Here is an 11548-nt window from a genome sequence, read left to right as displayed (position 1 = left end):
AGGGTCCCCTGCAACCAAGCGGATTCCCACCCCCCCCAGCGGACAAGCAAGACAACTGACCCTAGGTGGCCCCCGAAGTCAGAGCGGATGCTCCTGTCCTGCCCTCCGTCCTACAGTCAGATGTGGCCACCGTGCCACGGTGAAGGCCTTGAAGACTTAGACCTGGGAAACCCAGGTGACTCCCCACTTCCAGGTTTAGAACGCACTAGCCAGAGCCAGAAGTTCTCAGTTCTCCTTTCGAGAAATGACAAGAGCATTGAAAAAGAGGAAGAGAGAGGCATGAAGCCGAATAGTGGAGGTGGGGAGGGGCAGCACTCCTTTCACCGTGCTGGGTGAAGGCTGACAAAGGGAACATGGTTGTCTCCAAGGTTCGTCCATCGAGTTAAACTCAAATGGAGCAGTGAAGTGGATGAATTCATACACAATGCTAGTATCCTAGGAACGTGGAGTTACACACGCCCTCCAAGCTTAAATGACCAGGGGAGCCAGGTAGACCTACTTCCTTGGAGTTAATAATGATCAAATCCTCTCTCTTTAGAAGTCCCAATGCTGGGAATAGCTACCCCCAAGAGAGTTGAGGTTATTCTACCAGAAACACCCATAACCTGGGCCAACAGCCATCTCCTTACCCCAGGCCTTGGGTTGAGGAAGAGTAACTTGTCTGGCCAGTCAGGGTGCCCCCTCCCCTGATGTTGCAGCAGCAGAGCCTTAGACAAACACGAGGGCACATAAGGTGACTTCCTGCTGCCATCGGTGAAGTATATATTGGCTCTAGGACATGTCCAATTTGAGGCACAAATCTAAGGTTGGTGGCTCTCCACAAACCACAATGCTTAAAGGATGAAAATATGTCTACAATCCTAGCACTCAGGAAACTGAGGTGAGAAAATCAGGTGTGGCTTCTGGGTAGCCTGGAGTATATAAAAGCAATCCTGCCTCAAAAAAACAAATAGAGCTAGACAGTGGTTGCGCACGCCTTTAATCCCAGCACGCGGGAGGCAGAGGCAGGTGGATCTCTGTGAGTTTGAGGCCAGCCTGGTCTACAGGGCGAGATCCAGGAAAGGCACCAAAACTACACAGAAACCCTGTCTCGAAAAAACAAAAAAAAAAACAAAACAAAAAAGGTGTGTGTGTGTGGTGCTGGAGAGATGACTCAGTGGTTAAAACCACTGACTGCTCTTCCAGAGGACCTGGGTTCAATTCCCAGCACTAACTGTCCATACTTCCTGATCTGCATTCCAGGGGCCTCGACATCCATGGCAAAACACCAATGCACATAAAATAAAAATAAATAAAAAAAAAAAGCATCATAGAAGAGTTTATGGCATCAAATCTCCTTAGGTCCCCAAACAGTCAACTACACGAAAGGTTTGTTAGGATTTTTTATTAACATATAATATATTTAATAAAAAATAATATCCACTCTGGCTCTCTCTTCCATTGCAAGGGGAAGAGAGATAGGGAGGGGCTGGTAATGCCCACCCTTATCTGGACAAGCCCTAGCTCCAAGCTTCCCCTCTCCACCTTGCTTTCCGACAGGCTCTGACCTCCAGACAGACAGTCTCAAAGTTCCAAGTGCTTCAGGCCCTCCTTGAGCTCCCCCAGGCCACCGGATGTGCAGTGTTCAGGGGCCACCCGGCTGAGCCCCTGCCCTCTCCTCATTTTTAGGATCCTTCATTCATATTTTAAAAAAGGATCTGGGGGCAGAGAGTAGTCTCTACTGGCCGGGGGAAGGGATGAAAAGGACAGTGATGGGGACAGGGCCATGAAGGATGGCAGTAAGGCCCCTCACTGTAGCCGGTCACTACGGAATGAATCCTCCACAGCAGGGTCAGGCAGCAGGGCACAGGGGTCACTCAGCATGGTTAGTCCTTCCAGGCCCAGTGGCTCCATGCGCAGTTCATCTTCCAGCCCCAGCCCCAGCTCCAGCCCAGAGGCTGACACCTCAAAGCCAGGTACTCCAGCCAAGGCTGCTGCGATCTCCTTAGAGAAACCCGGGGAGGAGTCTCCTGTGTGTAAAAGAGGTAGGTAAGGATCCCATCCACACACCTCCAGAGCCCTCAATCTCCTAGTACCTCAGTGAAGCTGGCAATTCTTCCTTCCACTCTCCACCACCACCCACGTCCCCTCACCTGTGAGTATGATATTGGGTCCTGAACCATGGCGGGAACAGTGAGTCAAGTTCTGGTGGTTGAGGACATGAGGATCCTGGGGGCCACTCACTGATCCCTCACTCCCTAAAAATCCAGGCCCTTCAGGAAAAGCAGGGGGATCCAGCACCAGGCTGGTTGATGGGCTCTCCATGTTGAACTGTTCCAGCTAGGGACACACAGACAGACCTTAAGGAAGTGGGCTTTAGAACAGGGTGTCCTGCCTAGCAAGCCCCATCCACCCCAGGAAGAGAAGCAGAGACAGAGGGAGGTGAGAGCAAGCAGAGCAAGAGAAGCGAGCACGGGGCCCGAATTAAGTGTGGGCACCGTACCTGCTGCGCCAGAGCATGTGCATGCCAGGAAGAGAACGGGTCAAGGCAGGAGTCATCAAAGAGCAAGCTGAGCGGAAACAGAGGGGCAGGAGTAGGGGTCAAACACAGGAAGACAGGCGCCCCAAGCTGGCAGTGCTACGTTACCTGGGGAAAAGAGAGGTCCCATCCCTATCTCCCAATTCAGTGTACAAGAGACCACTCGAATACCTGGCCCACCCTGGGCCCCTCCCATTTCAGAGCTCTGAGTCTGTGTACTCACATTCCCCAAGCTGAAGTCATTTATTGGCCGGTGGTAAGGCTGTTGCCCATGCCCACTGGACCCAGGTGGGTACAGTGCCCCATAATGTGGCGGCCTGCCTGGGGGCTGTCCACCCGAGGGCTGCCCTAAGCAGGCCTGAGAGGGCAACTGCTGTAGAGATTTGGGGGTGGACGGATGGGTGGGTATAACCAGACTTGGAGGGCTATATGGGTATGGGGGCAATCGCTGGTCAGTAGGCAGTTGACTGGTATCCAAGGGGACGCCCTGAAAAGAAAAAGGGGGAAATGTATTCTTCAGTGTGACCCTTTAAAAGACCTCTTAGGCAGAGTTCCCCACCCTCTAAGCTACACCTGTCCTCAATACAAGCATGACAGTGCTCCAGCCTGGCATAGTGGTCCAACACCTGCAAACTCCGCACTCAGGAGCTTGAGCAGGAAGTCTGTGAGTCTGGAGCTGCCAGGCTCAAAGAGGGAGCTGTCTCCCAACTCTCCCCCCAAAATAACATTACCCTATGCTCCCACGGGCATTCCACGAGTTGGTGGAAATGACACAAAATGCTACTAAAATGTAGGTGCTAAAGGAGGCTAACAACAGGTTAACTCGAATTCACTCCACAAGTGAGAGTTCCAAAGCCTTGGAACTTGACTGAGTGAGTACTGTGACACCTCACAAGTGACTGTTAATGCCACAGGATGGATGAGCACTGCTGTTCTGAAGCCCTGGAGAGGCCAGAGGGAACGAGAGCAAGAAAGGAGAAGAGATGTGGAGACTCAAGTTGCCCTCACTGGCATGGATAGTCGTCCCTACAGGAGAGGGTAAAGATGGAACACAGAACATACATCCAGGAAACAGTAATGGAGCAGGACAGAGGAGGAGAGGAATGGGATGAAGAAAAAGTGGGAGAAGTATTTTTTTAAAGATGGAGAGGGAAGGGAAAACTCCCTTAGCACAGAGGCAAGCCTGAAAAGAAAAAAGAACGAAAAGAAGTGGGCCTGGTAGGTCATGCCTGTAAACCAAGCTCTTAGGAGGCAGAGCCTGGAAGGATCGGATGTTCCAGGCCAGCCTCAACTATTTAGTGAGTTCAAGGCAGATGAGCTAACAAGACACTGTCTCAATCACCTCTTCCTCGCTTGCTGTGTAAGTCTTGGGAAGTTACTTTCACTGCAGGCACCAGATTTTCATCTATACAGTGTGACAGGACTGGGCTCTGTGGGCTCAGACTCTTGAACTCTGAATTCTGGTAGAGAAGGGAAATGGTAGAGGGATGGGACAGGACAGAAGTGATGGAGGATAAGAACAAAGAAAGGAGAAAGGCAAATGGGTAAGCTATCCTGGTGCCTGTGCTAGGCGTGACGCTAAATACTTCGTGTATGTTAGTGTCCCTGGTGCTCAGAAAACCACCTTCACCTTCTAAATGGGACTGCTGAGGCTCAGAGAATTCAGTAACTGGTGAATGGAGACAAGTATCAAGAGGCAGAACTATGATGCGAAGTCAAAAGGCTCGATGCCAGAATTCGTACTCTTCCGCACAGAGGGGACAAGATAATAACAGACGGGCCGGGATAGGGCAGAGGAACGGAAGGGATGGATGAGACAAGGGGCAGGGCACAGGAAGGAGAAGAGGGAAACAAATGGAGGGAAGTGGCCACGCATACCTGAGTGATGGAAGACAAGGTGGGTGACATTGTTGGCGAAAACTGTTTGGGCAGCTGCTGTTGGGACCTTCTGGCGTCGGCTGGGCCCGCAGGCAAGCTCAGGGGGCTGAGGGGCACACGGCTGGGTGGCGGGGAGAGGCCCCAGGAGTAGAAGCTGGGTAAGGGGGGGCGCTCAGGACAGGAGATGAAGTGGATGAAGAGGAAGAGGAGGAGGAAAGGGCTGGGGCACTAAGTGACGGGTGGCCCAGGGAGGTGGGGGGCAGTGCATGGTGGGCCAAGGAGGAAGCAGGCAGTGATGGGTGACTATGGGAGCCCTGGAGCTGGGGTTGAGGACTGCTTAGGGAAGCCTGGAGGTTGGGATTACTTAGGGAGGACTGCAGGGATGGGTGGCTAAGAGGTGAGTGAAGTCCTGCAGACACAGACAAAAAACCAGAGATGCCAACATTACTGACGGGAACTGGGCCCCTTTCCACCCAGAATGGGTAGCAGTGACCAGACTATATGGCAACACAAAATCCTCCCTACTCTGTCCCTGACAGTGAGATTGGCACTACCCATTGGGGGTTATTCTCCATCTTTTACTAGCAAAAGCCATTATCTACCCATTCTTGCTGGGTGAGAATTGCAATGAGAGGATATGGGGTGTGGGGGTTGGTGGGCAGTCACAGGATCCCAGATCACGCCTCCTTCCCCTTCACCCTTCTAGCCAGGTAGCACCTGGTAGTCACGTGACCAGGACAAGGCAGCCACTCACCTGGTACATCATAGCTGGGGCCCAAGCCCAGACCTCCACTAATGCCCAAATGAGTCATAGTGTGGGTCAAATTGGAGGTGCTGTTGCCCCCACTCAGGCTGGGGTAGACTGTCTCCTCAGGGTCCAGGGGAGTGGGCAGCGGAGGGGGGAAGTGCAGGTTGGTGAGGTCAGGTAGGGAGCCCCCCGTGTTCATGGCAGGTGGGAGGACAGGCACATTGGCAGGCTGGTCAGGAGATGGAAAGATGCTGGGGAGGACAGAAGAAGAAGAAAGGGTGTAAAGAGAAAGTGCTCAGAGAGGAGCAGAAACCAGTCGTCCACACCCCTCTGTCCTGCCCACTCAGTCTCACTCCAGCTTTCCAGTGGTACTCACTTGATTCCAGGGACTTCACAGGACCGAGGGCGAGAGGAGGAGGACAGCTGAGGAGAGAAGGAAGAGGGTTAGAAGAGAGGACAGATCTCAGTGGGAATCCTGGAAGGGCTGTCCCCAGGACAGTGGGAGAAACCCAGTGGCCCTCACCTACCTTCTTAGCATCCCAAGGTTTCAGCAAATGCTTGTCATCTATCAAGTTCTCCTCAATAGCAGGGACTTGAAAGAGAAAGACTGGTGATGGGAAGGCTGGAGGAGAAGCCAAAAGGCACGACAAGAAGCAGAGGCAGGGAAGGGGGATCCTATTCCCTGACCCTATTCAAAGTCCCCGCCGTCTGGCCTTCACTGCCCACGATGGGTAGAGAGCACATACCTTTAGCATCCATCTCACCATCCAGAAAACCTGCGTGGAATGCAATGGACTTGGCTGCAGTGCCTACTTGTTTGCCTGCTCTAGGAAAAGGCTCCACAGCTACTCCCTGGGACCACCTACCTCGTCGGCGGCTGGGCAGGACACTGGGAGGTGTGGGGCCTGGGTAAGTGTCTTGGGGGTTGGGGTTCATCACGCTTGTGTGAAGAGCGGAGTCAGAGCTCGTCCTGTCGGAGGAGCAGAGATGAGGAGCAGGGATAGTCTTCCAGCAGTGCGACGTTCAAACTGGGCCAGAAAAGGGGTGAAGCAGAGCAGGCCCCCAGAAAGTACAGGAAAGAGATGAGGACCAAGAAGTCAAGGAGCATCACCTGTTAAGTGCAGATGGCAGTCGAAACAACTGCCCCTTCTCAGCTGGGAGGTTGCCCCAGGGCATCATCCTAGGACAGAAAAGTTATGAGGAGGAGGAAGGTGGCTGACAATGGACAAGAAAGGCATGGGGGTGGGCAAATGTGTGGCAGCAAGAGCGGACCTAAAAAGGCCTTGGTACCCAGTGTCACACCTTTCTTTCCGGTTCTTCCAATGTCTGTGATCCATAACCCCCCCACCCCTCCTCAATCTAAGAGATCTGGAAACAAACTCCTCTCTGCCAAGATAAGCCGAGTGGAAATGCTGAAGCCTAGCAAGTTTGCTGGAGAGCAGTACTGGGGCTGAGACAGAGAAAGGAGGGGTTCAAAGACCTAACAGGGTTACAGCACTACACCTGGCATCCACCATTTCCACCTGCACCCTCCCCCACACACACCCCAGCTTGGCTATAGCTCCATTGGTTCTGCTGGCTGGACTAGGAGGCTTGGCGACTCGTGTCAACACGGCCAGGACTGGACTCTGACCACCTACCCAGATGCCCCACCCTCCCAGCTTGGCCCTTAGGAGAGGAGGTACTGTTGAACCCTCAGCCCAGTACCTAGCCCACCTCAGCCCCCTCTAGGACATGTGAGAGACCGGATGGGTGGGGAATTCCACCAGCACTGGACTCACCTTCGCCAGCCGGACTCTGGGGGAGGAGATAAGTAGGCAGGGCTATAGGGAGAACTGTCAATGTAAATAGCTGTGGTTAAGGAAAACAGCAGAGAGAGAAGAGATAAAAGAATAAGGGAGGCAGCAGACAGTTCCACAAGTAAGCCAGGCAGTGGTGGCTCGTGCCTGTAATCCCAATAGTTGGGAGGCTGAAGAAAGGAAGCTCTAGGCCAGTCAGAGATACATAGTAAGATGCTGTCTAAAACACACACACACACACCATGCACATACAAGGAAGAGCAGAAGAGAACCCCAGGGGCTGTATCTCAATGAAGAAAGCCACCTAACTTTTTAGGCCCTAGCACACAAAACAAGCAAACAAAATGGAACAAAAACAGGCATGGTGGTCTACAGCTGTAACCCAGTACTTAGGAGGCAGTACAAGCAGATCTCCAAAAGTTTGAACCCTATCTGATTTACCTATCAAGTTCCAGGAAAGCCCAGACTACAGAATGAAACCACCCTCACCCCCAAAAAAGCAGGACTGGCACCGGCTCTGGCCTCTAATCTCAGCACTCAGGAAGCAGAGTCAGGCAGATGGCCATCTGGTCTATTCGGTCAGCCTGGTCTACATAGCAAACAGGACAACCAGGACTACACAGAGACCTCCCAGAAAGCAAAAACAAAAACAAAAAACCGTAAGGCCAAGTTTAGCAGAGCTGGAACAATCTAAGCAAATGACTAGAAGGGTTAGGAGGCAAACATGGTAGCTAGCAGTCTCTAAGAATGAAGTTCACAACAGAATGGGAGAAGGGACCAAATTTCCTTCCCAGGTAACGCAGGGAGCGCTGCTTTACAACACAGTGAGCAGAAGTAAGGCCAGCCAGGACCAGCACTAAAGGGCACAGTCACAGAACACCAACTGCCTGTCACAAGAGCTTGTTGACACACAGGTTGTGGTCATTTTTCAAGAAGACTGGGTAGAAGAACCGGACAAAGATGAAACCAAGCATATAAAGTCAAAAGCTCCTTCCCACCATGAGTCTCTAGAGAGCCCCTTCCTACCATTCCTTTGCCCTTAAATCATTTGTGAAGGATATGTGGCGGGGGTATCGGCGAAGCGGGGACACCATTCTGCGGGGATCTCGTTGTACCCGTTCCACCAACCCATGGTGCCTAGTGCTCCGAGATGAATCCAAAGGTGAATGGAGGGGGCTCTGCCAAAAAGGACAGGTGAATCAGCAGGGGAAGTAGCTTGAGAGCCTACACTCCTCTTGGCTGGTGTCCACTCACCTGGAACTCAGCCAGGCCACAGCCAATCTGGTTAACATTGGGCAGAGAACCACCATAATGGGAGCTCCTCGTATAAGCCAGTCGAAGTTTTTGGGCCTGTAACTGAGATAAAAGAGACAAATGGGTATGTCAGGGAAGGTCCTGAGCACTGTTCCTTTTGGCCATCTTTGTCATTTCTTTCACCAGAATATACTGGCCATCTGCCAGTCTAAAGACAGTGATGAGGAAACATCAGCAAGACCTGGTACAGACGACCCTCCCCTTCTGCAGCTTTCTAATCAATGAGCTCCCTACTGCCTGGCAGAACCCTGCTAGGCGGGGCCTGACACTGCATGGCCTGTCTCTGTCTGTTGGTATTGCCACTGAGGCAAGTCACAAGATGATGGCCTATTAGGCACCTCTGCTTTCATTTCCAGATGTCTCCAAGACTAAGCAGAAAACGACGGGAAGACCAGAAGTCGATGCCAAAGATCCATTATTGACAGTTTCTTTCCTTCACACTCTGAGGAGCATAAGCTTCTGGGATCTGCTGCTTTTCCAGCTTTAGAACAAGGCTGTAGAGTCTGCACATCCCAAACTATACAACCTGAAAGTGATGATTCTTCTGCCAAAAGAGAGATGCCTAAACCAAGTATTCTACTGAACGCTAAGATGCCTGAATTGGCAGGGTAGGGAGGGGGCACAGTAGCCTAGTCCAACTTGGGGAGAGCCATCTCCTCGAGTTTGTGGAGATGTCTGCTAAGGAAGTGAGACAAAATAACCCTCAGTTGGCCATAGTTTTAGTCCCTCTCTATCTCATGTGCCTCTGTGTGAGAGATAAGTAGCTACTTCCAAGGCTCAGACGCTGCCCGCAGCCAAATAAATAGGGCTGGGAGAAGGGCATGGAAACGAGGAGAGCAACCAAGGAAGGGAGATTCTGAGAGCTCAGAGAGCCACATTGTAGCACAGAACTAACCAGAACTGGCTTTCTGTTCCAGATCAGCTCAGGGCTTCCAGTGGGTGATGCTGATCTCTGGGAATGGATGGGACCTCTAAGTCCTCTGGTGGTCTATGCCGGAGGGCTGTATCTGCCTCCGGCATGCCCTCCCAGTTACCCAGGTAACAAACTAAGCATTGCACTCCAAGTTCAAGATGCTTGGCTCTCCAGGCTTTGGCTACGTATGCTCACTATATTTTACTGTGTATCAGAGAAGTTAATCAGCAAAAGCAAAGTAGGTAGAAAGGCCTTTTGATAATCAGAGCATCACAAAGACAGAAGCCCCAGCTTTTCATTCCTCAACAGCTTTTGCTTGCACACACAAGCTTTGATAGAAACATGGTCCAGAGGACAAAGCCTCAAGCTCTCCACTGGAAATAAGCCTCACTCCCATCTTCTTGTCTCTGACCTCCACTATGATCAAAAGCTCTTAAAGGGAGCAGTCAAAGGCTCATAATCCTCATGGTGGTTAAGAGCAGGTTATACAAGTGTGTGCACGCACACACACATATGCATCAAATCTGCCTCCCCACTTATCTTTCTTGAACTCCCACAAACTAGAGCACGTGGTCCCTAGAAAATCAGAGGAAACACTGACAGACAGACAGACACACACACACACACACACACACACACACACACACACACACACGACTCAGAGTCAAGGGAGATATACACAAAAATACAATCGGTCACAGTCATACATAGAACCAAAGGGCCTTGTAATGGTACTTATGTTCCACCATCTCCCCTTCCAGCTCTTCACCATGAGAGATCACTTAACTGCGTCCCTAAATTAGGGCTGTTTACCTGCAAACTCCTGCCAGCCCACCCCACCCCTCTCACATCCAGCCCCTGGGAAGCAAGAAATCAAGGTGGGGGGGGTGGGGGGTGCGGGAAGAGGTTCCAAAGCAACTTGGCAGAGGCCTGAACATTCGTTGTGGAACTTCTACCTAGGAATGAATATTTCCCACACATAGAGGACTCTAGAAAGCACCCCAGAAACTGACTCACAGATAGTGCCATCTCCCTAGAAAGTCCAGCACATCACGGGTGAAAGGATAGATGATCCTTTACCCAATTTGGCAATTCAAAGCTCTACCTTTCCTCCCAGACGGCCAGGGCCAAACACTAAGAACCATTCTGTGAGCAATGGTCCTCACCTTGACTCAAGTCAGGAAACCACACGAAATATTTGAAAAAGGAAGCAAAGGGACGGGACACAGGAGGGGACTTCCTGTCCCAATATACCCAGCACAGCTAGATCAAACCACTCAAGGGGCCCTTTCCCCTAGGAACCTAGACGCCGTTGAGTGTCCCAACAGAGCACACACAGGCACTAGTTTGGGACCACAAGTTCAGAAAGGGCCAGATTAGGGACAAGCAGACTATGCTCCCAACCCATAATCCATAATTGAGGATGCTTCAGTGGAGTCTGTGAAAGGACTCGGTCAGAGATGCAGAAGAACTGTTCCACGGGCGCTGGACTTGGGCAGTCCATCTTCCCTCTTCCGCCAGTCCTGCCTCACACGTAAATAACTCGAATCCAGTCTTTCCTACTTCCCCCATCTCTCCGGTGTTCCTGTCTTCCCGGCAAAATTCGTTTAGCTGACCCTCGGCCCTCACCCCGCGCCACCCAGACGGCGGTGCCCGCTGCCCTAGCCGCGTTCCGCCTCCTGCCCAGCCGCTCCCGCCCCCGCCCCGCCTATCCGCTTGGCGACAGCTCCTCTGTGCTCGGGCTCCCCGGCACGGCCCCTTACCCGTGTGGAGCCGATGTCCATCATCACCTCCTCGAAGGCCGCCGTCTCCTCGGCCTGACGCTGCTTCTGCAGCGCGATCTTCTCACTAAACTTGCGCGGATTGGACGCTGAGGCTGTGGCGGAGCCCGGCCCGTTCGCCCCCGACGTCGCCATCTTACCCCCGCGTCCCTCCCCGCCACCTTCCCAGTTCCAGCCACGGCCTCCGCCGCGGGCCCGGCCCGGCTCCTCCAGCCGTAGCAGCCGCCGCCGCCGCCGCCTCCGCGAGCCCAGCGGCTCTGCCCCAGCCTAGTCCTGACCCGCGATGCACTGCCTGCCGGGACTTGTAGTTTGTTTACGGGCCTCCTCCACGCCCGCAGCCACACAGCGAGGGGAGGAAGCGGACTCCATTTCCCAGCAGTCCTTCCGACCCCGGGAGGCCGGCACGCGCACCACCCCTCACCTACTCCCGGCAGCGCCGCAAGCAAGCCGGGAAAGGTAGTTCTACCACAGTCCTGAGACTACGAACGGGAAGGGGCGAGGGATTCGTAAAGGAAGACGGAGAAAACGGAGAGGAAGGGAAGGGGTGGAGACAGAAAGGGAAGAAGGAAGAGAGAAAAGAAAAAGTTGGTCATCCTC

The 11548-nt window shown here is 52.8% G+C and overlaps 1 protein-coding gene across 1 annotated transcript; it reads right to left on the bottom strand.

The window, feature by feature from the left end:
• Positions 1–1368: 1368 nt before the first annotated feature.
• Positions 1369–11176, bottom strand: Crtc2 (CREB regulated transcription coactivator 2). Its single transcript, XM_052731018.1, is given in 15 exon segments — positions 1369–2009; positions 2133–2319; positions 2742–3005; positions 4397–4519; positions 4522–4805; positions 5151–5395; positions 5521–5567; positions 5672–5736; positions 5891–5920; positions 6011–6114; positions 6256–6324; positions 6926–6989; positions 8007–8121; positions 8198–8299; positions 10934–11176. Coding segments are annotated over 15 exon segments (2073 nt in total). The 5' UTR covers positions 11087–11176; the 3' UTR covers positions 1369–1788.
• Between the last annotated feature and the right edge of the window lie 372 nt (positions 11177–11548).

The sequence above is a fragment of the Peromyscus californicus genome, unplaced genomic scaffold (genome assembly GCF_007827085.1).
Source record: "Peromyscus californicus insignis strain IS unplaced genomic scaffold, ASM782708v3 Scaffold_9__1_contigs__length_137607984, whole genome shotgun sequence".
NCBI classification, from domain to species: domain Eukaryota; kingdom Metazoa; phylum Chordata; class Mammalia; order Rodentia; family Cricetidae; genus Peromyscus; species Peromyscus californicus.
This window is presented reverse-complemented; position numbering and strand designations above follow the sequence as displayed.